The sequence below is a fragment of the Bos grunniens genome, chromosome 3, assembly GCF_055505025.1.
Source record: "Bos grunniens cultivar Pamir isolate PY7600 chromosome 3, Bosgru_T2T1.0, whole genome shotgun sequence".
NCBI classification, from domain to species: Eukaryota; Metazoa; Chordata; class Mammalia; order Artiodactyla; family Bovidae; genus Bos; species Bos grunniens.
In genome coordinates, this window is record NC_141167.1 from 28,983,973 (window position 1) to 29,004,462 (window position 20,490).

The window sequence follows — 20,490 nt, forward strand, 5'->3', positions numbered from 1 at the left end:
ACCCTGTTACAGTTAACTTAAATATCTGGTGAAAACATTTAGTGTATAGGGAATTCTTAAGTAAACCTAAGCCTACTAGAAAAGAATTGCTACAGTTAATTTTCACAGCATCAGCAGTGGATTGTTTTTCATACTGGGAAAGATTAGGGCAAAAGGAGAAGCGGGCGACAGAGGATGAGACGGTTAGATGGCATCACCAACTCAAAGGACATGAGTTTGAGCAAACTCAAGGAGAGAGTGAAGGACAGGCAAGCCTGATGTGCTACAGTTCATGGGGTAGCAGAGAGTCAGATATGACTTGGCGACTGAACAACATAAAAGGAGAGGGATTTTATTTTATTACCACGTAGCATGTAACTATAGGTTTATTTTATAATGTGGGAATTGACAAGTTTGGCCAAATAATGAAGAGCTTATTAGAGAGAGAGAAAGCCACCCGGTTCTGTCCCTGCTGGTGCTGGGCTGGAAGGTTTTCCTTCTAACAACTAGGCAGAGCATTACTGGCACAGCTGCAGCCTTGAGGAGCTTGGCAGTTACAATAGAGAAATGCTCCAGAGCTGCCAAGAGCCTCCCTGGACGGATCACCATCAAATCTAGTTCCTTTTCACACTGCTTTTTTACAGGGAGGCAAAGAAGCATGGCCGGAATAGGGAGCTCCACACTTAAGAGTCAAGCGACAGAATTTCTTAATTCCAACTCTTGACATTAACTTTATTAAGCCACTTAATCTCTCTTGAGACTTAGGTCCTCCATAAGAGAATCAGACCACTTGATTTTTAAGACCCTTTGTAGCATTAAAACTTCTGGGATTCTTAAACTGTACCTTTCTGCTCTAAAACTGTCAGCCTACCTCCAATTTCTTGAGGTGAAGGGAAGAGGGGGGCGGAAGGAAATAACATAAAAGTTGAAAAATACTTTCCCTAGAAACATAATTTTTAACCACAACAATGTGAACACTTAGCTGTATTAGATTCAAATCGATTCTTTAACAGACTCATTGATGTGTGATGTTTTAATAAATACACCTCACTCAGCAAAAATTTTAAGTAGATTGCTTTCTGCACATACATACTCAATTCCTATTAGGTCTATTACTTTTAGCAATACCTGGTTGGCTAAGGCTAAACACTTCTTGTCTTCGTGAAGGAGAATATTGAGAAAGCAACATCAGGTCCTGCAGGGCCAAATACTGAAAGGAAAGAAAATACACATTATTTAATTTTTTTACCCTCTATATAAAATCTTATTTATGAATGGGGCTCAACACTACACATCTAAGGGGAAATCAGCTGAGATTTTTCATGAAGGGAAGACTTTTCAGAACCACACCTTTTCCTTCAAGACTTTCACTTTCCTGCCTCTACCCTCCGTAGGCTACCCCAGGCACTATGGGCACCAGCTACAAGGAACTACAGAAAGGACTGTGTTCCTTTCCACTCTGTGGTGGGAAACATAGAATGGCACTTCCTCCTGGAACTTCCCTGGCCTCCCTGACAAAGACACACTCACACAGCTCTCAACCGCTGTACTCATGGTAATTTATATTAAGTACCTACTTACTTGTCTCACCTGGTACCAGCCACCAAGCTGTGAGGCAGGGACAACACCTTGCTCACTACCACATCCAAAGGTAGTACCCAGCATGCAGCAGATACACAACATACTCTGTGCTTCTTTATGATAGATCTTCATTTTGTTCCCTGACAAACCACTTCACTCATCATTCAAGACACCATCCCTTCTGTGAAGGTTTCTTGTTTGGGTCCCAAGCAGAGTAAGTGGTTCCCGTTGTACTTACCACAGTAAATTTTCCTTATTTTGTATATCAGCCTGATCCAGTAGGTTGTGCTTTGTCTTATTCATCATTACACCCTAAGCAACTAGCAGTGACTGACATGTGCCCAATAATTACAGATCTGTTAAATAACCAAATGAGTATCTGATATTTTTGTTTATCTAATAAACTAATCATAATTGATATTTAAGGGTAATTAGAACCTCGGTGGGTCATTTTCTTATTAGTTTACAACTTTTCTATAGTATAATCCAAACTCTAGGTTCTACTTTCATTCTTTTTTAAGTACTATGAACTTTTAACAAGATCACATATATTATAGTTCTACTTTAAAATTTCAAAATCAAAATAATTTATTTTCACTTAGGTTGATTTAGAAACATGTTACAAATTCTTTAGACTTTTGATTAAAATTTGTTTCAGATTATCATTATTCAAACTTTAAGAGAGTTCATTAACTACGTACTCTCTGTTTGATCATAACAAACTTTCTATGATCATAATAGTCAATGATACTCATGGAAATATTTCCTAATCCAGTGACTAAAAAAAGTGTTTTGTTTTGCTACCATGAGGAATTTCTGAAAAACCAATGTATATCATTATATAGCATTATATGTCATACTTGAAACATTTTTCTATCTCTCCTAAACATAGAAATAGTCTAGCTTATACATATACATTGCAATATATATTTGCATTTTAGTCACTTGGAATGAAAGCTGGAAAAAGTAATAACATTCAATGTAGCATGTAGGTGATTTTTACAATACTTTTTACAGTATTAGAATATTCTAGACCTTCAAAAATATATAAATATGTTAAATACAAAGATCATTCCGTAAGATAAGTTAGAGATGACTGTGTAAATACACAAAATGCATAGCTCTGATACCTTTATGATGAGGGGAGGATTGCTGTTTAAAACTTTCGGGAGGCATTCATCTGAATCTTCTGAAAATGGTGGTTGAACAGGGAACAGATGAGCCTATCAAATATAATTAAATATAAAGACTATGCAATGTCTTGTTTTCATGACAAACTACATTCAGTATATTAGCACTAATGACATTCAGTATATTTAGTACTATTTGGAATTCATTATAAAGAAGACAAGACAACCAAATTTAACATCTTTAGTGTTCCTTACAAAAACAGCTAGCATTAAAATTATATATACTCAAATACACTACTGTCTAAAATGTTACTTTCCCAAAATTACTGGATCCCTGGCTTCCAATAATAGAAACAAATTTAAGAAACAAAAATTCTCTGAAGCCACTGAAGGATACAAATCTACAGAAATGGTAAAATAAAACAGAAACACTCATTTTCCAAGACGAACATCTGAATGATGAAGACAATGCTATTCCTATTCATTTTAAATCATTTCTTCAATATAAATTCTAAAATTTCCTTCAAAGAATACGTATTTTTATTGCCTTATATTTAAATATTTTAATAGTACCTATATCAATAGCATATAAAATTAATTAAAAATGCAGGCCAATGTAGTATACGCTCAATACAGAAATGGAAACTTTCCGAAGAGAATTACACTAGAGATAACTCATAGCAAGTTTAACTAACTGTTCATTCAGTTTAGTTTTCTAACATTAAGAATAAATACTAATACTTTTCCTCAGGAAAAAACAAAAACAAAAAACACTATAATTAAATGATGGTTATAACTGACACATTTCTTGTGAAGTCGCAGGAAAAAACCAAAACCCAACTTCACAAAATGGCTTTGGGCACAACAACATGCTGATGAGTGTGCTACCAAAAATAAAACTCTGCGGTCCAAAACAGAGAAGTACTGACAGAAACTCAATACTAACCTCTGTGGCATAGATTTTGAAGAGTAGCCATGAGACGTACCAAGTCATCAGGACAAAGACACCACACAGCCAGACGTGGTAGAGCAACGAGAGATTCAAGAGGCCCCTCACAGTGTCAAGAGGCCTATGAAACTGCCTATGAAAACAGAAATCACTACTTAATCCTGTGGGAAGACTACAGTCTAAGCATTTAAGAGACCTGGGGCCCCAAACTGAGAAGCAAATCCTGTTTCTAAACAATAATGATGACAAATCGGTCTTCTTTGGTACTCTATACAGTTCTCTCACTAATACTTTCTTATAAAGAACACAAGGGAGCCTTGAGGAAAGAGTAGACCTAAACTAGCTCTCAGTTCCTGGCATTTCAAATCCTCAATGCCATTTTCTGTGACAGAAGACGACTCCCCAGGAGGCTGGGTAAAATTTAGTCGTGTTGTTTTGTAGCCTGATACTTAAAAACCGTTCAACAAGATCAGCACCTCTCCTGGACCAGATTTCAACTCCATCTGTATATGCATAAACAGTTTCCTAAAAGTTAAGGGCACAAAGTTCTATCTAAAAATAACAAACTCTACTTTTAAAACCATTTAAGAAACTTTGTTAGAATGCTAAATAAAGAGAACACAGGCAATCTTACCAAAACCTTGAACAGCTCAATTTGCAACATCATCATAATTCTACAAACAAATAGGACTGGAACTTCTGACTCTGCTGTTCGTAAATGCTGTGATTTTGTTAATCACTTGACCTAACCTACCCTCAGTTTCCTCATCCACATGGTGGCATAATCTCTTCCTTCTATCTCTTAGGGCTTTTAGGAGATTTAAAACAGTTTATGTTAGGAGTGCCCAGCATAGTACTTGACACTCCTTGGGGCTGGGAGAGGGAAGGGGGGAAATAATTGTTTTTTCTGCTTTTAAATAAACATTACTGAGGACCTGGCCAACGTTAAGACCAGAATACCATACACTGCCATGGAAGCAGAACATTTTTTAAGGGAAAAGAGAAAAAAAGTATTATGTTAAATTTCTATCAAATATCATTCTTTTTCTATTTGACCAAGTTTAAAATCTGGGCTAACATAATAAGTGACCTGCCCATTTGGTTTCATATCTAGTGATTAAGCAGACGACCATAGTAAATTTTACCAAGAAACATTTACAAGTTAGGAAATGAAATCTACAGTGCAGAAATCATAGTATCTCAAACATTCATAAATGTTAACATTCTCACTTCTCAAAAGTGGTAGTAGTTAAGGGACCTCCCTGGTGATCCAGTGGCTAAGATTCCATGCTCCCAATGCAGGGGGCCCAGGTTCGATTCCTGGTCAGGGAGCTAGATCTCACATGCCACAACTAAGACCTGGCACAGTCAAATAAGTAAAGAAATATTTTTAAAAAATACAATGAAAGTGTTATTTTTTTTAAGTGGTAGTAATTAAGATCATACAAAAAGCATCACGGTGGAATAACCAATAATTAAAAGAACAAATAGTAATAGAGAAGTTTGTATTTTTTTGCCAAATAAAAATTAAAGCTTTACCTATATGCAAAGTGCACGTGGAAACAACTGGAACAATAAAGCCCAGTGCTTTATTTACTCCACCGCTACTTAGGAACTTCAGCTGGCCACATGACACAACTCAAATCTGGTTTCCTCACAGGCAAAATTAAGAGTAAAACCACAGTATGGTGCTTATCTACTATAACATAGCATAGAATGATTACTGAGGAGAGAAACAAGAGAGGTATGCCTATAGAACTCAAGTCCACTTATATAAAAGCTATACCTAACAAAAAAGGAATTATCACTGCTTATTTTGGGGGAAAGGAACTGGGTGACTAGAAACTGGGTCCAACAGAGTCACTGTATACCCTTTTATATACCACTGGGATTTTAAATTATGTTAACTATAAATATACATTCAAAAATGAATACAATTCTTTTAAAAATATTTTTTTGGCCATGCTGCATGTGGGATCTTAGTTCCCCAACCAGGGATCGAACCCATGCCCTCTGCATTGGAAACATGAACCCATAACCACTGGATTGCCAGGGAAGCCTCTGAATACAATTTTCCTTCATGTAAAAGCTAAATTTAAAGTAGCAAACAACTAAAAGGATGGAAACAATTAAGATAATTAAAATTAGACTTGTCATGTGACACTTACTCATCTACCCGAAGGTCCATGGCAGTGCTAATCCAAGCTTTGGGAATATGACCTGAGAGGGGGAAGAAAAAAAAATACCATGCTATAATCATATAAAATTAACAAAATAAACCATCATGCTTTGGAATATGAGATTGATGAGATGACCAAGTAGACACAAAGACCTCAGTCAAAATGCTAGAGTTGGATTAGGAATGGGCAGGAAAAGAGAGTAATTTCTAGACAGTCCTTGCTTTTCACAGGTTCAACATATACATATTTTAATTACTATAGTTTAATTAAATAACACCAGCTCTCAACAACACAATGCAAATTTCAGTTACTGGCATCAGCTGTATCCAACTGAATATAGTACTCTAGTTTTTCACTAGTACACAAATCAGCATATAGACAACAGCCAGACATTCTTTTTTTCAAAGTCTGTTAATGATTAGTCACATCTCTTATTCAGTTCTGGCAGAGACAGCAGAGCATATAGTTGTGTTGCCTCCTTATCTCCCATGATAAATGCTCATGACATTTTACAAAAACGAAAAACTGAAAGAGGAAACTGGACAGAAAGACTAAAGTGCAACAAAGAAAGGAAAAGTGTTAATACTGAAAATAAAATCTGAATGAAACACAACTGGAATTACAGAAGAATTAGCTGACTGTGGATATGCTGAAACAGCTGCTATGTCAGCCCAAAGGGTACCAGCCAAGCTGACTGCAGTAGGTTAATAAAAAACAATAAAGTGTTAACATTAAAACGACAACAATCCATTTTTCTACATGCTTTTAATAATTAACTAAAGATTTTTAACAGCAGACAACACAATGGCCTATATACAAATAGAACAATTTTATAAAATTATTCCACAGAAAAAAGTAGGACCAGGAAATGTTCAGAAACAGTATGAAAAGAGTATTTATTTTAGAATGCTGGATTTTGTTTATATTAATGTGTTGCTATTTGCATTAAAGTCTTCCACTCAACTTGTACTGCTCATTATACTAAATAAGCTGCATCTTTGTGCTTAAAACTCACGTTAGTATATTCTATAGTATTTCTTTGTGTGTATGATCAGTTGCTCAGTCATGTCCAACTCTTTGCAACCCCACAGACTGTAGCCCACCAGGCTCCTCTGTCCATGGAATTTTCCAGGCAAAAGAATACTAGAGTGGGTTGTCCTTTCCTACTCCAGGGAATCTTCCCAACCCAGGGATCAAATCAGAATCTCTTGCGCCTTCCCTGAACTGGCAGGCAGATTCTGAACCACTGCACAACCTGTGAAGCCCCATAATATTCCTTGAGCAACAAGAGATTTCTGTCATATTAGTTATTGTTGTTCAGTCACTAAGTCATGTTCGACTCTTACAACCATGAACTGCGGCACGCCAGACTTTCCTGTCCTTCACTATCTCTGGAGTTTGCTCAAACTCATGTCCATTGAGTTGGTACTACCATCCAACCATGTCATCCTCTGTTGCCCCCTTCTCCCCCTGCCCTCAATCTTTCCCAGAATCAGGGTCTTTCCCCATGAGTTGGCTCTTCACATCAGATGGCCCAAAGTACTGGAGCTTCAGCATCAGTTCTTCCAGTGAATATTCAGGGTTTATTTCCTTTAGGATTGAACTCGTTTATTAGCAGCAAGTTACAAAAATGTTATAAAAAGGAATATGTTATTATAATGACCAAATGATATACAATATTTTCTTTTTTTAAAGAATACATTTTTTATGAGATAAAAACACATAAAACTTCTCATCATAAAAAAAGAAAAAAAATTTACCATCGTTAACCATTTTTAAGTTTATAAACACTGTACGGTGCCTTGTCACACAACAGATCTCCAGATCTGTTTTACCTTGTAAAACTGAAATTCTATATCCATTGAAGAGAAGCGAAAAACAAGGAAGAAAGGGAAAGATATACCCAAACAAATGCAGAGTTCCACAGAATAGCAAGGAGAGATAAGAAAACCTTCTTAAATGAATAATGCAAAGCAGTAGAAGAAAAGAGCAGAATGGCAAAGACTAGAGATCTTTTCAGGAAAATTGCAGATATCAAGGGAACACTTGCAAGAATGGGCATGATAAAGAACAGAAAAGGTAAGGACTTGATAGAAGCAGAAGAGTAAGAAGAGGTGGCAAGAATACACAGAAGAACTATACAAAAAAGGTCTTCAGTTCAGTTCAGTCGCTCAGTCGTGTGACCCGCAAAACCATGATGGTATGATCACTCACCTAGAGCCAGACAGCCTGGAGTATAAAGTCAAATGCGCCTAAGGAAGCATTACTTTGACAAAGCTAGTAGAGGTGATGGAATTCCAGCTGAGTTATTTTAAATCCCTAGATGATTCTGTTAAAGTGCTTCAGTCAATATGCCAGCAAATTTGGAAAACTCAGCAGTGGTCACAGGACTGGAAAAGGTCAGTTTTCATTCCAATCCCAAAGAAAGGCAATGCCAAAGCATGTTCAAACTACCACACAGTTGCACTCATTTCACATGCTAGTAAGGTTATGCTCAAAATCCTTCAAGTTAGGTTTCAACAGTACATGAATCAAGAACTTCCAGATGTATAAGCTGGGTTTAGAAAAGGCAGAGGAACCAGAGATCAAGTTACCAACATTCATTGGATCATAGAGAAAGCAAAGGAAATTCAGAAAAATATCTACTTCTGCTTCACTGACTATGCTAAAGCCTCTGTGTGGATCACAACAAACTGTAGAGAATTCTTAAAGAGATAGGAATACCAGATCACCTTACCTGTCTCCTGAGAAACCGGTCTCCTGACCTCCTGTATGCGGGTCAAGAAGCAACAGTTAGAACCCTACATGGAACAACAGACTGGTTCCAAATTGGGAAAGGAGCTATATACTGTCACCCTGCTTATCTAACTTCAATGCAGAGTACATCATGGAAAATGCTGGGCTGAATAAACCACAAGTAGAATCAAGATTGCTGGGAGAAATATCAACAACTTCAGATATGCAGATGATACCACTCTAATGGCAGAAAGTGAAGAGAAACTAAAGAGCTTCTTGATGAGGGTGAAAGAGGAGAATGAAAAAGTTGGATTAAAACTCAACATTCAAAAAACTAAGATCATAGTATCCGGTCCCATCACTTCATAGCAAATAGAAGGGGAAAAAGTGGAAGCAGTGACAGATTTTATTTTCTTAGATTCCAAAATCACTGCAGACAGTGACTGCAGCCATGAAGTTAAAAGATGCTTGCTTCTTGGAAGGAAAACTATGACAAACCTAGAAAAACCTAGATTAAAAAGCAAAGACATCACTTTGCTGACAAAGGTCCATATAGTCAAAACTATGGTTTTTCCAGTAATCATGCACAGATGTGAGAGTTGGACCAGAAAGAAGGCTGAGCACCAAAGAATTGATGCGTTTGAACTGCAGTGCTGGAGAAGACTCTGGAGAGTCCCTTGGACAGTAAGGAGATCAAACCAGTCAATTCTAAAGGAAATCAACCCTGAATATTTATTGGAAGAACTGATGCTAAAGCTCCAAAACTCAGGCCACTTGATGTGAAGTGCTGACTCATTGGAAAAGACCGTGATACTGGGAAAGACAGAAGGCAAAAGAAGAAGGTGGCATTGGATGAGACAGTTGGATGGCATCATGGCATCACCAACTCAGTGGACATTTGAGCAAACTCCCAGAGACGGTGAAGGAGAGGGAAGCCTGGCATGCTACAGTCCACTGGGTTGCAAAAAGTTGGACACAGCTTAGCAAATGAACAACTTTATCCACTGAACAACTCCCCTTTCTCCCCTCCCTCCAGCCCCTGACAACCACTATTCTACTCTCTGTTTTCTACTAGTTTGACTACTTTAGATACCTCGTTAAGTGGGATAATGTAGTCATTTTGTGCCTGTCATATTTCACTTAGTATAATGTCCTTAACGTTCATCCATGTTGTAGTATGTGACAAGATTTCCTTGTTTTTTAAGGCTATTACTGCATTAGATGTATATGCCACATGTCTTTAACAATATTCTCTCTTAACTAAATAGTCTTTGAACGTTTCAATCTGAATATAAACATTTAATCTAAACAAGCAATCAGTTGGGCTAATCACACACCTTCTACTGTTACTGTTGTTCAGTCACTAAACTGTGTCCAACTCTACGATGCCATGAACTGCACCACGCCAGGCTTACCTGTCCTTCACCATCTCCCTGAGTTTGCTCAAACTGATCTCCATTGAGTCAGTGAGGCCATCCAACCATCTCATCCTCTGTCACCCTCTTCTCCTCTTGCTCTCAATCTTTCCCAGCATCAGTAGGAAATATATGAATACAATTAAGAATGGCTTTTTAACTGACATTTCCTGAGTTGTGAGCTATTACATACACTGTATCAAAAAGGAGAAATTCTTACCAAGAAAATAATATACAATGCAGAAATTTCTAAGCAGGAACAGTGATTCCACACAACTATGCTTAACTAGCAAGAGCAGAGACCTCCTGAAGCGTAAGAACTTGTATTGCTGTGGAAAAAAAGAAAACCAGAATCAAATGACACATTCAAAGAAAGGTTCTACTTTATTCTAACGCAAGCACACAACAGTTCACACATAAAAAGAGAAAGTTTATTCCAGAGGTAAAAAAAAAAATCAACTATCTCTGATGTTAAAATATTTAATACTTTCTTATACAACATCTCATTTATATGACATCAGAAATGAGAAAATTAACAATATCTATTAGGTTGGTGCAAAAGTAACCGTGGTTTTGCATTGTTGAACTTTGCTGTTTGATATTGGAATACATTCTTAAATAAATGTGGTTATATTTAAGGTGTATTTCTCGCTTTATTTATTTTTTTGCTTATGACTCATTGCCGCCGCTGCTGCTGCTGCTAACTCGCTTCAGTCATGTCCGACTCCGTGCGACCCCACAGACTGCGGCCCACCAGGCTCCCCCGTCCCTGGGATTCTCCAGGCAAGAACGCTGGAGTGGGTTGCCATTTCCTTCTCCAATGCATGAAAGTGAAAAGTGAAAGTGAAGTTGCTCAGTCATGCCTGACTCCTAGCGACCCCGTGGACTAGAGCCTACCAGGCTCCTCCATCCATGGGATTTTCCAGGCAAGAATACTGGAGTGGGGTGCCATTGCCTTCTCCTATGACTCATTACTTGCTGTTTATTTTGTATTTATTTTAGACTAGGGCAATGATGTTAGACAAAAAGCAAATCTAAGCGATTTTCTTATTGAAAATGGGTCATAAAGCAGCAGAGACAAATCAAAACATAAACAATGCATTTGGCCCAGGAACTGGTAATGAAGTACAGTGCAGAGGTGGTTCAAGAAGTTTTGCAAAGGAGACAAAAGCCATGAAGATAAGGAGTGCAGTGGCCAGCCATCAGACGTTGACAACAACCAATTGATAAGATCACTGAAGCTGATCCTCTTATAACTACACAAGAAGCTGCCAAAGAACTCAAAGTCGACCATTCTATGATCAATTGGCATTTGAAGCAAACCGGAAAGGTCAAAAAGCTTGATAACCGGGTGCCTCGTGAGTTGACTGCAAATTCAAAAACCATCATTTTGAAGTGTTGTCTTCTGTTATTCTACACAACAACAAACCATTTCCCAATCGGATTACAACGAGTGACAAAAAGGGGATTTTATACAACCAGCAAAGACTAGCTCAGTGGTTGGACTGCAAAGTAGCTCAAGATACTTCCCAAAGCCAAACTTGCACCAAAAAAAAGTCATGGTCACTGTTTGGCGACTTGCTGCCTGTCTGATCCACTACACCTTTCTGAATCCTGGCGAAACCATTACACCTGAGATGTATGCTCAGCAAATCGATGAGACCCCCTGAAAACTGCAGAATGGGTCCAGTTCTTCCCCAAAACATCTGACTGCACGTCACACAACCAACGCTTCACAAGTTCAAAGAACCAGGCTACCAAGTTTTGTTCATTCGTCATATTCGCCTGATCTCTCGTCAATCAACCACCACTTCTTAAAGCATCTCGAGAATTTTTTGCAGAGAGAATGCTTCCACAACCAGCAAGAGGCAGAAAATGCTTTCCAAGAATTTGTTAAATCCCAAAGCACAGATTTTTACAGTACAGGAATAAACAAACTTATTTCTCATTGGCAAAAATGTGTCGCCTGTAATGGTTCCTATTTTGATGAATAAAGATGTGTTTCAGCCTAGTTATAATGGTTTAAAATTCATGGTCTGAAACGGCCATTAGTTTTTCACCAACCTAATATAATAAGGACTATCAAGATGGAGTAAGTATAAAAAAACATAATAATTAACAGCTAACACTTTTTGGACACTTACCATATACCAGGTACTATTCCAAGCACTTTAAATGTATTAATCCATTTAAACCTCACAACAACCCCCTATTATTATTTCCATCTTACAGTTGAGAAAAACAAGGCACAGAGAGATTAAGTAATTTAACCAATGTTACCAGTTAGCAAAACAAAAATCTGTGATTTTAATGCAGGCTGGCTGGCTTCAGAGCCTGAAACCTTAAAGACAGTATATAATGCCTCTACACTAAAATTTTTCACATGGGCTTTGGAGAAAAACAGGAGGTCATAAAGAAGACACAAGCCTAAGAATCAGGAGACGTGAGCTGTAATACTGCCTTTTTCTGTACAACATTAAGTCTCATCACCTAATTATCTGAAAGAGAATAAGGCTGAACCAGCTAAACAGTTCCTCAGTGGGTACCTTCCAATGTTAACAATCTAAGAGTAAAGAATCAAGCAAGAAAAAATATGAAAGGTTTTTTCTGAAAAAATTACGCTTCTTGTGAAACAAGGGTTGTGTACCCTAAAAATGCCAATGGGAAAAATATTTTTATATTACTGGAGAGGATCTGTGGAAACCTGAAGAAGCAAAGACAGACTCCCCAAATTCTGGTCTTCCTTTGTGTTTATAGGGCTGGTCTTCTTTAAGGATTTCAGAAGCAGAAGGACAGCAAAGTCCTTAGGTAGAGGTTTTGTCTTCATACCATATCTGCAGATTCCAACAGTATCTTACAAAAAGCAGCCCAGGTGAAATGAATACTTGGTAACTAACCACACAGCCTGAAGTATCCTGGTTTATTAAAATACTTTCAAAGTCCAAGATGTAGAATTGCACCTATTCCACGCAGTCACTGGGTGCTACCACTATCTCACCTTCACCTCCCAATAAGAAGGGCGTAGTTCCTATACTGTTACTACTGCAGCTCTCACCTCAACCATCACTTACAGGGGTCCAGAGAGGCTACAGCAGCAGTTAGATACACAGAGAAAGCTAATATACCCTCTTCTTGCTCCTAAGGTGACATGCTTTTCAATTCCTTGTTGGGTTCTTCTGTGATTTGGCTATGAGCTATCCTTTACCTATTCAAATATTCACTATGTGTCAGGCTCTATAAATCTTATCTCATTTAATAATCTTCCAAATAGTCTTCTTGGTGTATAACTTACCAAGCCTATCTTGGTATTTATTCATTTCTTTGTACCCTACTCCACACCAGTGTTGTGCTTTTCCCTATCAGTCAGTCATTAAGAATCTAATAAGGGCAATAGAACTGAGTTTTGTAGCAGAAGCAAGTTTAAAGAAGAAAAAAAAAATCTAATGGACTAACAGCAAATTGGTTAAAATACTGTATTTTTAAAGAGATGTAATTTTTCATATTGTTACATGAAAAAGTAGTTACTGAATAATATGTGCAAAATAAAAATATTTATGAAAACCCCAACCCATCAAATATATAATATTACAGCCACTATATTTATAAATGTCAATGAAGGGTCTGGAAAAATATACAAGAGTGAATCTAAAATTTTATCAAAAGAAATTACAAAAAATTTAGCAGTCAAATTTTACAAATGCACATTACATGGTATAAACAATAATGTATCAGTTCTGCCAATACTGGACTCTCCGTGTTCACTCCCTTACACATCTGTGATGTTAAACAGGCTTTCACTATCAACAGAAGTCCATAAGGAGCAAGAGATTTGGGAGTAATCTAATTTTTCTCTAGTACCTTCTTTTCTTCATTTTCTATATTCTTAATGATGTTTCAATCAAAGATGATTCACCATGGATATTTCTATGCAGGATTTTGGGATCTTTCTCCTTGTGAAATTCTGAGGTAGCGAAGATGGCACTCAAGCTGCTTTTAACTCACCTTCACAGGATGGGAAGAACTTGTAACAGGACTCCCTGTCATAGGCTCACAGACAGCAGAGAGGTAAGCGCCAGTCTTGCCTATGAGCACTATCTCTTTGCAGTAGGTGTATTTTCATCAGATTGTTCTCAAGAATGCAACAGGCATGTGAAAACTTCAGTTAAACCAGGAGAACCCTAATCCATCACACTCTAATATTTACACTCTCGTGGCACATCATTCATTTATACATCCCTCCCCTACACTCTCCCTCCCAGACTGGGTCCTAGCGCGAAGGAACTGGTTCTAACAGTTTTACTCCAAAGCCCAGGATTCAGTATGCCATAGAGCAGGAATGAAGCGAATAACAGCACAGTCAAGAACAGTGGCAGCAGGCTGCAGAGAGCCTGGATGGCACTGGAGAAACCCCAACCTACCTTTCTCTCTCCTGCCAGAGGAGGGGACAGCTTCTACCAAATTAGTAAAAACCTAAGTGAAAGACAGTCTAAACTACCCCACTCAAACCAATCAAACTTTTATTTATTCAGAATGTAACTAACATGTTCTATACTTACTTGTACATCCTCAAGCTAATGAGATTCTTAGGTTCAAAAACAAGCTGGCAGCTGCACAGAGGTACTTTGCCTGAGTGTCATCTTCACCCTCCCCCAGCCCTGCTTGGTCACAGCAGCTGCCACTACCTAGCAAGGAGGGAAAGAGTGGAGCAAAGCGGTATTCTGAGAGACGCAGCAGGAAGGGTAACTGCAGCTCCCAGACACTCAAGTCTCATGAAGACAAAGATCTCCTCTCCAAATGGCATTTTGAGCATCTCAGTCCTAAGTTTCATTGATCAAAAATGAATTAAGCAGATGAGGCCAGTTATATAAAGAATCACCAGGGCAATTTTAACCCAGCCAAATTTTGACATAAGGAAATGCTCAAATGACAGCTTACCTGTATGATGGGAAATGGAAGGTAGTTCATATTGTTAATAAAATATAGGAGGCTATAGCTATAGCCCATAAATGCTCCAGCCAGTAGGAAGAAAAGGTGATACTCATTTAAGCAGGTTGGTACAGCAGGGCTATCTAAGCTGAAAGGGAAAAGTTAGGTTATTAGTTCAATAGCCAGGGACACATCACCATTTAGGCTCAATATTTACTGAAGGCAAAGCTTTGACTTAATTACTTAAGAAATGCCCCGAATTCTAACATAAGGGTGTGTTTCAGGTTAAGTGTGGGCAAAAGATTAACAAAACCCTTTCCCCTGATGCATGAGAATTTGATCTTTACTTAAAACTAAGAAGCATCCTGTGGTTCTGGACCCAAGGCATGACATAAATTTCCTGCTAATCACTTCTCTTAAGAAGCATGGGCTTGGCTGTTACTTTTGCAGAAAAACCTTAATAAATCTTCCCATTTTAAGAACAAAACAAAAAACACAGCTCTAGCTCTGCTCATTTGGAAATCTGGTAAGGGTAAGAATGTCTCCTCTGACAGTAACCAATGGTGCTTTTGAGTTACTGGTAAACTGTATCTGGGCTAGGAAGGACTGTAAATGAAGGCTATATACCTGATAGAGATGCCATAACTTTGGGCTTCTCTCTGTGTTGTCTCTTATAAGGAGGGAATCCTTCATGGGAACCCTTTCACTAAAGAACATTTACCACATTAGGAAAAAAGCCTGCCCTATATAATAGTCACTGGGGAACAAAAGGAAATCAAGTATTCAGTAGTCATGAACACGGTATAAAAGCAATGGCTAATTGAGGGCTTAAAGCCTACTCCAGAAATCTTTTTTTATTTTTAAAATCAGAATATCAACTTGGTATTTATATCAATGTCATCTGTTCAAGAACTGTGTTTCAAAATTATAAAAGTGCTCTACTGAAGAAGGTAGTTGTTAATTATTTAACATTTGTTTTCATTCTTCCCATATTATCCTTCCTTCAAACCCCAACCTAAATGCCACCTCCTCCCAGAAGCCATGTATGAATCCCTCCCTGCTTTCTGAACTCCCACAAGTAATAATCTGCACATTTCACTTTCTTCCTGTTACATCCTATTTCTCACACACTTCTATTCCTCTCCTCATATATGCATTTGCACCCATGTCTTCCATCACCTACTGTTCTCAGCTCTGAAGGAGTTTGTAGTCCACATATATGTAAATCATTCTAATAAACCCAACAGTGTCTGGCATAGCACCTTGCACAGAATGGCTTAAAAAAAAACTGCTGAATTCAACAAACATAAAACATCAAAATCATTTGATGTATGTATGTGAGAAAGCACTTTTTAACAGAAGTCTAGAAAGTAAAGAATGTCCATAAACTATTAATGTATACAGGTCACCTTTGGATTAATAACTAAACAAGGACCCTTATAAAAAATATATGGAGTATTACCTCTCGGTACCAGTGCAGGGAACCACAAGGAAGCTGTACTGGCCCTTGGTCATCACTGTAGCACACCAAGCCATCAACATTCCCATTGCAGCGTGCATAAAGGAGTGCATGAGCTGCTGCGGATGAAGGATCTTTCCTATCAGTGCCAGTCTTGAGCAGGGAATGGAAGGAACAACTGAAAGGAAAACACGAGACTGTGGCTTTAACATCCACGGCATATAAAGCAGGGACCTAAACTCTTCCCTCCCCTCCTTGCATAAACACTTCAAAGGGCAGGAAGAAACCGAGTCAGTATAAAACACAGTACAGAAATCTTCTAAGTTAAAATAACCTGAAAAAAGACTGAGTAAATACAGATACACACAGAAAAAGAAAAACCAAAGAATCTAGAGATGAAACCTAAGGATAGTATGATTAACATTTTTCATTCTTTTTAATTAAGATTTCCAGACCCCTCAAATAGTGCCTACCCTGGCACTCCCCTTACTCCTATAAAGGAATAAACAATAATTTTAAGATAGTGCCTGTCTTCCAGCAAGTTGTCCTTATTTCAGCATTCTGAATTGACAATATATAGTTCAACTGGAAAAATAAACCACAAACTAGGTAAATAATGAAAACGCTGAACACTAAAATAAATGCTTGCAAGGTGAACTCAGGTAGTCAAGAGTGGGTAGGAGGTGAGGCATGCTGGCCTTTGAGAACAGCTGGCACAGGGTTCCGTGACCTATCTTTGTACACAGTCTTCTTTTAATTCTGACGGTATTTAATACACACCAAATATGGTGGAAAACTAAGCACAATGGGAGAGGGCTTAGGTGCTTTACAATTCGGAGAAGAGGATGCTATCACCTTTCCCTCCCTACCAGAAATGCCCACAACGCCTATTGACTGTAATTGACTTATATTCCAAATCCTGAAAGATGATGCTGTGAAAGTGCTGCACTCAATATGCCAGCAAATTTGGAAAACTCAGCAGTGGCCACAGGACTGGAAAAGGTCCGTTTTCATTCCTATCCCAAAGAAAGGCAATGTCAAAGAATGCTCAAACTACCGCACAATTGCACTCATCTCACACGCTAGTAAAGTAATGCTCAAAATTCTCCAAGCCAGGCTTCAGCAATATGTGAACCGTGAACTTCCTGATGTTCAAGCTGGTTTTAGAAAAGGCAGAGGAACCAGAGATCAAATTGCCAACATCTGCTGGATCATGGAAAAAGCAAGAGAGTTCCAAAAAAACATCTATTTCTGCTTTAGTGACTATGCCAAAGCCTTTCACTGTGTGGATCACAATAAACTGTGGAAAATTCTGAAAGAGATGGGAATACCAGACCACCTGACCTGCCTCTTGAGAAATTTGTATGCAGGTCAGGAAGCAACAGGTAGAACTGGACATGGAACAACAGACTGGTTCCAAATAGGAAAAGGAGTTCATCAAGGCTGTATATTATCACCCTGTTTATTTAACTTATATGCAGAGTACATCATGAGAAACGCTGGACTGGAAGAAACACAAACTGGAATCAAGATTGCCGGGAGAAATATCAATAACTTCAGATATGTAGATGACACCACCCTTATGGCAAAAAGTGAAGAGGAACTCAAAAGCCTCTTGATGAAAGTGAAAGTGGAGAGTGAAAAAGTTGGCTTAAAGCTCAACATTCAGAAAACGAAGATCATGGCATCCGGTCCCATCACTTCATGGGAAATAGATGGGGAAACAGTGGAAACAGTGTCAGACTTTATTTTTCTGGGCTCCAAAACCACTGCAGATGGTGACTGCAGCCATGAAATTAAAAGACGTTTACTCCTTGGAAGGAAAGTTATGACCAACCGAGATAGCACATTCAAAAGCAGAGACATTACTTTGCCAACAAAGGTCTGTCTAGTCAAGGCTATGGTTTTTCCTGTGGTCATGTATGGATGTGAGAGTTGGACTGTGAAGAAGGCTGAGCGCCGAAGAATTGATGCTTTTGAACTGTGGTGTTGGAGAAGACTCTTGAGAGTCCCTTGGACTGCAAGGAGATCCAACAAGTCCATTCTGAAGGAGATCAGCCCTAGGATTTCTTTGGAAAGAATGATGCTAAAGCTGAAACTCCAGTACTTTGGCCACCTCATGCGAAGAGTTGACTCATTGGAAAAGACTCTGATGCTGGGAAAGATTGGGGGCAGGAGGAGAAGGGGACGACAGAGGATGGGATGGCTGGATGACATCACTGACTCGATGGACGTGAGTCTGAGTGAACTCCGGGAGTTGGTGATGGACAGGGAGGCCTGGCGTGCTGCGATTCATGGGGTTGCAAAGAGTCGGACACGACTGAGCGACTGATCTGATCTGAACTTATACCAAACCTTCTGATGTCACTAAACCTTTTTATATGCTATATTTTCCCCCTAGAAAATCATTTTTCTTCCTTGTCTACTTAATATACTCACCATTCAAGGCTTGGTTTAAACGTCATCTCCTCAAGAAGTTCACCGTGCTGGGTAAATGGTGCTCCTATATACTCTCCTACTATCAAGTGTATTACCTGGATACACTGGATATCCAGTGTCTCCTATTATCCAGTCTCAACATTAATTGTGACCTCTTGGGGAAAACTGGGACCAAACATCTCTTATCCCTACACAATCCATTGCATAATGAATGTTGAAGGAAAGAGCCAAAGTGACTAGTCAGGCTTGAAGAAAGACTAGATGAAGGCTTCCCAGGTGGTCCAGTGGTTAAGACTTCACGCTTCCACTGCAGAGAGCACAGATTCAGTTCCTAGTTGGAGAACTAAGATCATGCAAGCCATGTAGCACAGGCCCGCCACCCCTCTCCCCGCACCAAAAAAGCTAGCTGTGAGTCAAGGGGTTCTACAGATGGCTTGAATAGAAAAAGAGATCCATCAGCAAGTAGTGAGGGATTAGAAAAGCAAAGGAAAAGGGTATATTATAAAACCCAGAGAACAATGTGAAATTATATATCATATCTAGCCAGGAAGTACTAAAGAACTAAAAAGAGGAATGAAGTTATAGTGGAAAAAAGAAGTATATGAAAAAGCTTCTCATTTTACCTCAAGGACAGACTTAAGGAATCTGAAAAGGCAGGAAGAGCAAGGAGAGAAATTGAGAAAAAGTAAAACACTCTAAAATCTAGCAGGTGATTCTCCCAAGGCAAAACATATGATATTTTAAATTCTGTTGTTCCAAAATCACAGAATTATAAACTTTAATATTTGAAAAGGACCTCAGAAATCATCTGGTCTTGATCTCCTACTCTATAAAGGAGTTATTTTTATCATATATCTGCTAAATCACAACTTTAATCACTAGCTGTGAACTATTAAAATGTCTGAATTTTTTTAATGTCATAAAACACATATTTAAAAAATTACCATTTTTAAGTGTATAGTTTTAAGTACACTCACATTGCTGTGCAACCATCACCACCATCCATCTCCAAACTTCTCCATCCTCCCCTGAGCCTATTAACTCTGTATCCACTAAACAATTGCCCACTCCCTCCTCCCTCAAGTCCCTGGCAACCATCATTCTACTTCATATCTCCATGAATTCAAGACTACTCTGGTTACCTCATATATGGAAGTGGAATCATACAATTTGTTCTAAGAGTGCTAATTATTTTTTAAAATCAGAGAAAGTATCAAATAAATTTTACCATAAGACACTCAAAAGCATATAATTCTGTATACATTTAAAAACTTTGACACAAAATACAGCCTCTGATGTACACATCCACATACAAAACTCATTATGTCTGCTCTTAGTAAAATAAATTCAGGTATTTTAAAGATGGCTAACATTTGAAAACTCACCTGTATAGAACTCCACATTGAAAATACTTATTATTACAATTACCACTGACAGCAGCAGAAGGTAAAAGATAATGTAGGAATTATACAGATCATAGAAAGAAGCTAAAACAAAAGAGAGATGAATTAGTGAGTTCATTCAGGCATACTGTCACATTTAGTATACTGCAATAAAAAGGGGGGCTTGAACCACAACTCTAATTCTAATTTAAAAACTTATCTTTAATATATACCAGAATTTCTTTTAGATGACCCAGATGATAACATCAGACAAATAATACCATATGCAAACATATTTCATGTGAAACAGAGAA

At 38.2% G+C, this 20,490-nt stretch overlaps 1 protein-coding gene across 3 annotated transcripts in view; it reads right to left on the bottom strand.

The window, feature by feature from the left end:
• The window catches only part of NDC1 (NDC1 transmembrane nucleoporin), a 60,379-nt gene that overhangs the window by 32,853 nt on the left and 7,036 nt on the right, over nt 1–20,490 (bottom strand). For 2 of the 3 annotated variants that reach the window (XM_086389202.1, XM_086389210.1), the window contains exons 3-10: nt 20,180–20,281; nt 16,359–16,533; nt 14,906–15,044; nt 10,191–10,299; nt 5,808–5,859; nt 3,637–3,772; nt 2,691–2,783; nt 1,108–1,189 (exon numbers count right to left, since the gene is read on the bottom strand). In XM_086389202.1, the coding sequence (XP_086245328.1) occupies nt 1,108–1,189; nt 2,691–2,783; nt 3,637–3,772; nt 5,808–5,859; nt 10,191–10,299; nt 14,906–15,044; nt 16,359–16,533; nt 20,180–20,281 (888 nt within the window). The remainder of the gene's footprint in view (nt 1–1,107; nt 1,190–2,690; nt 2,784–3,636; nt 3,773–5,807; nt 5,860–10,190; nt 10,300–14,905; nt 15,045–16,358; nt 16,534–20,179; nt 20,282–20,490) is intronic. The other variant, XM_086389211.1, reaches the window with a different exon arrangement.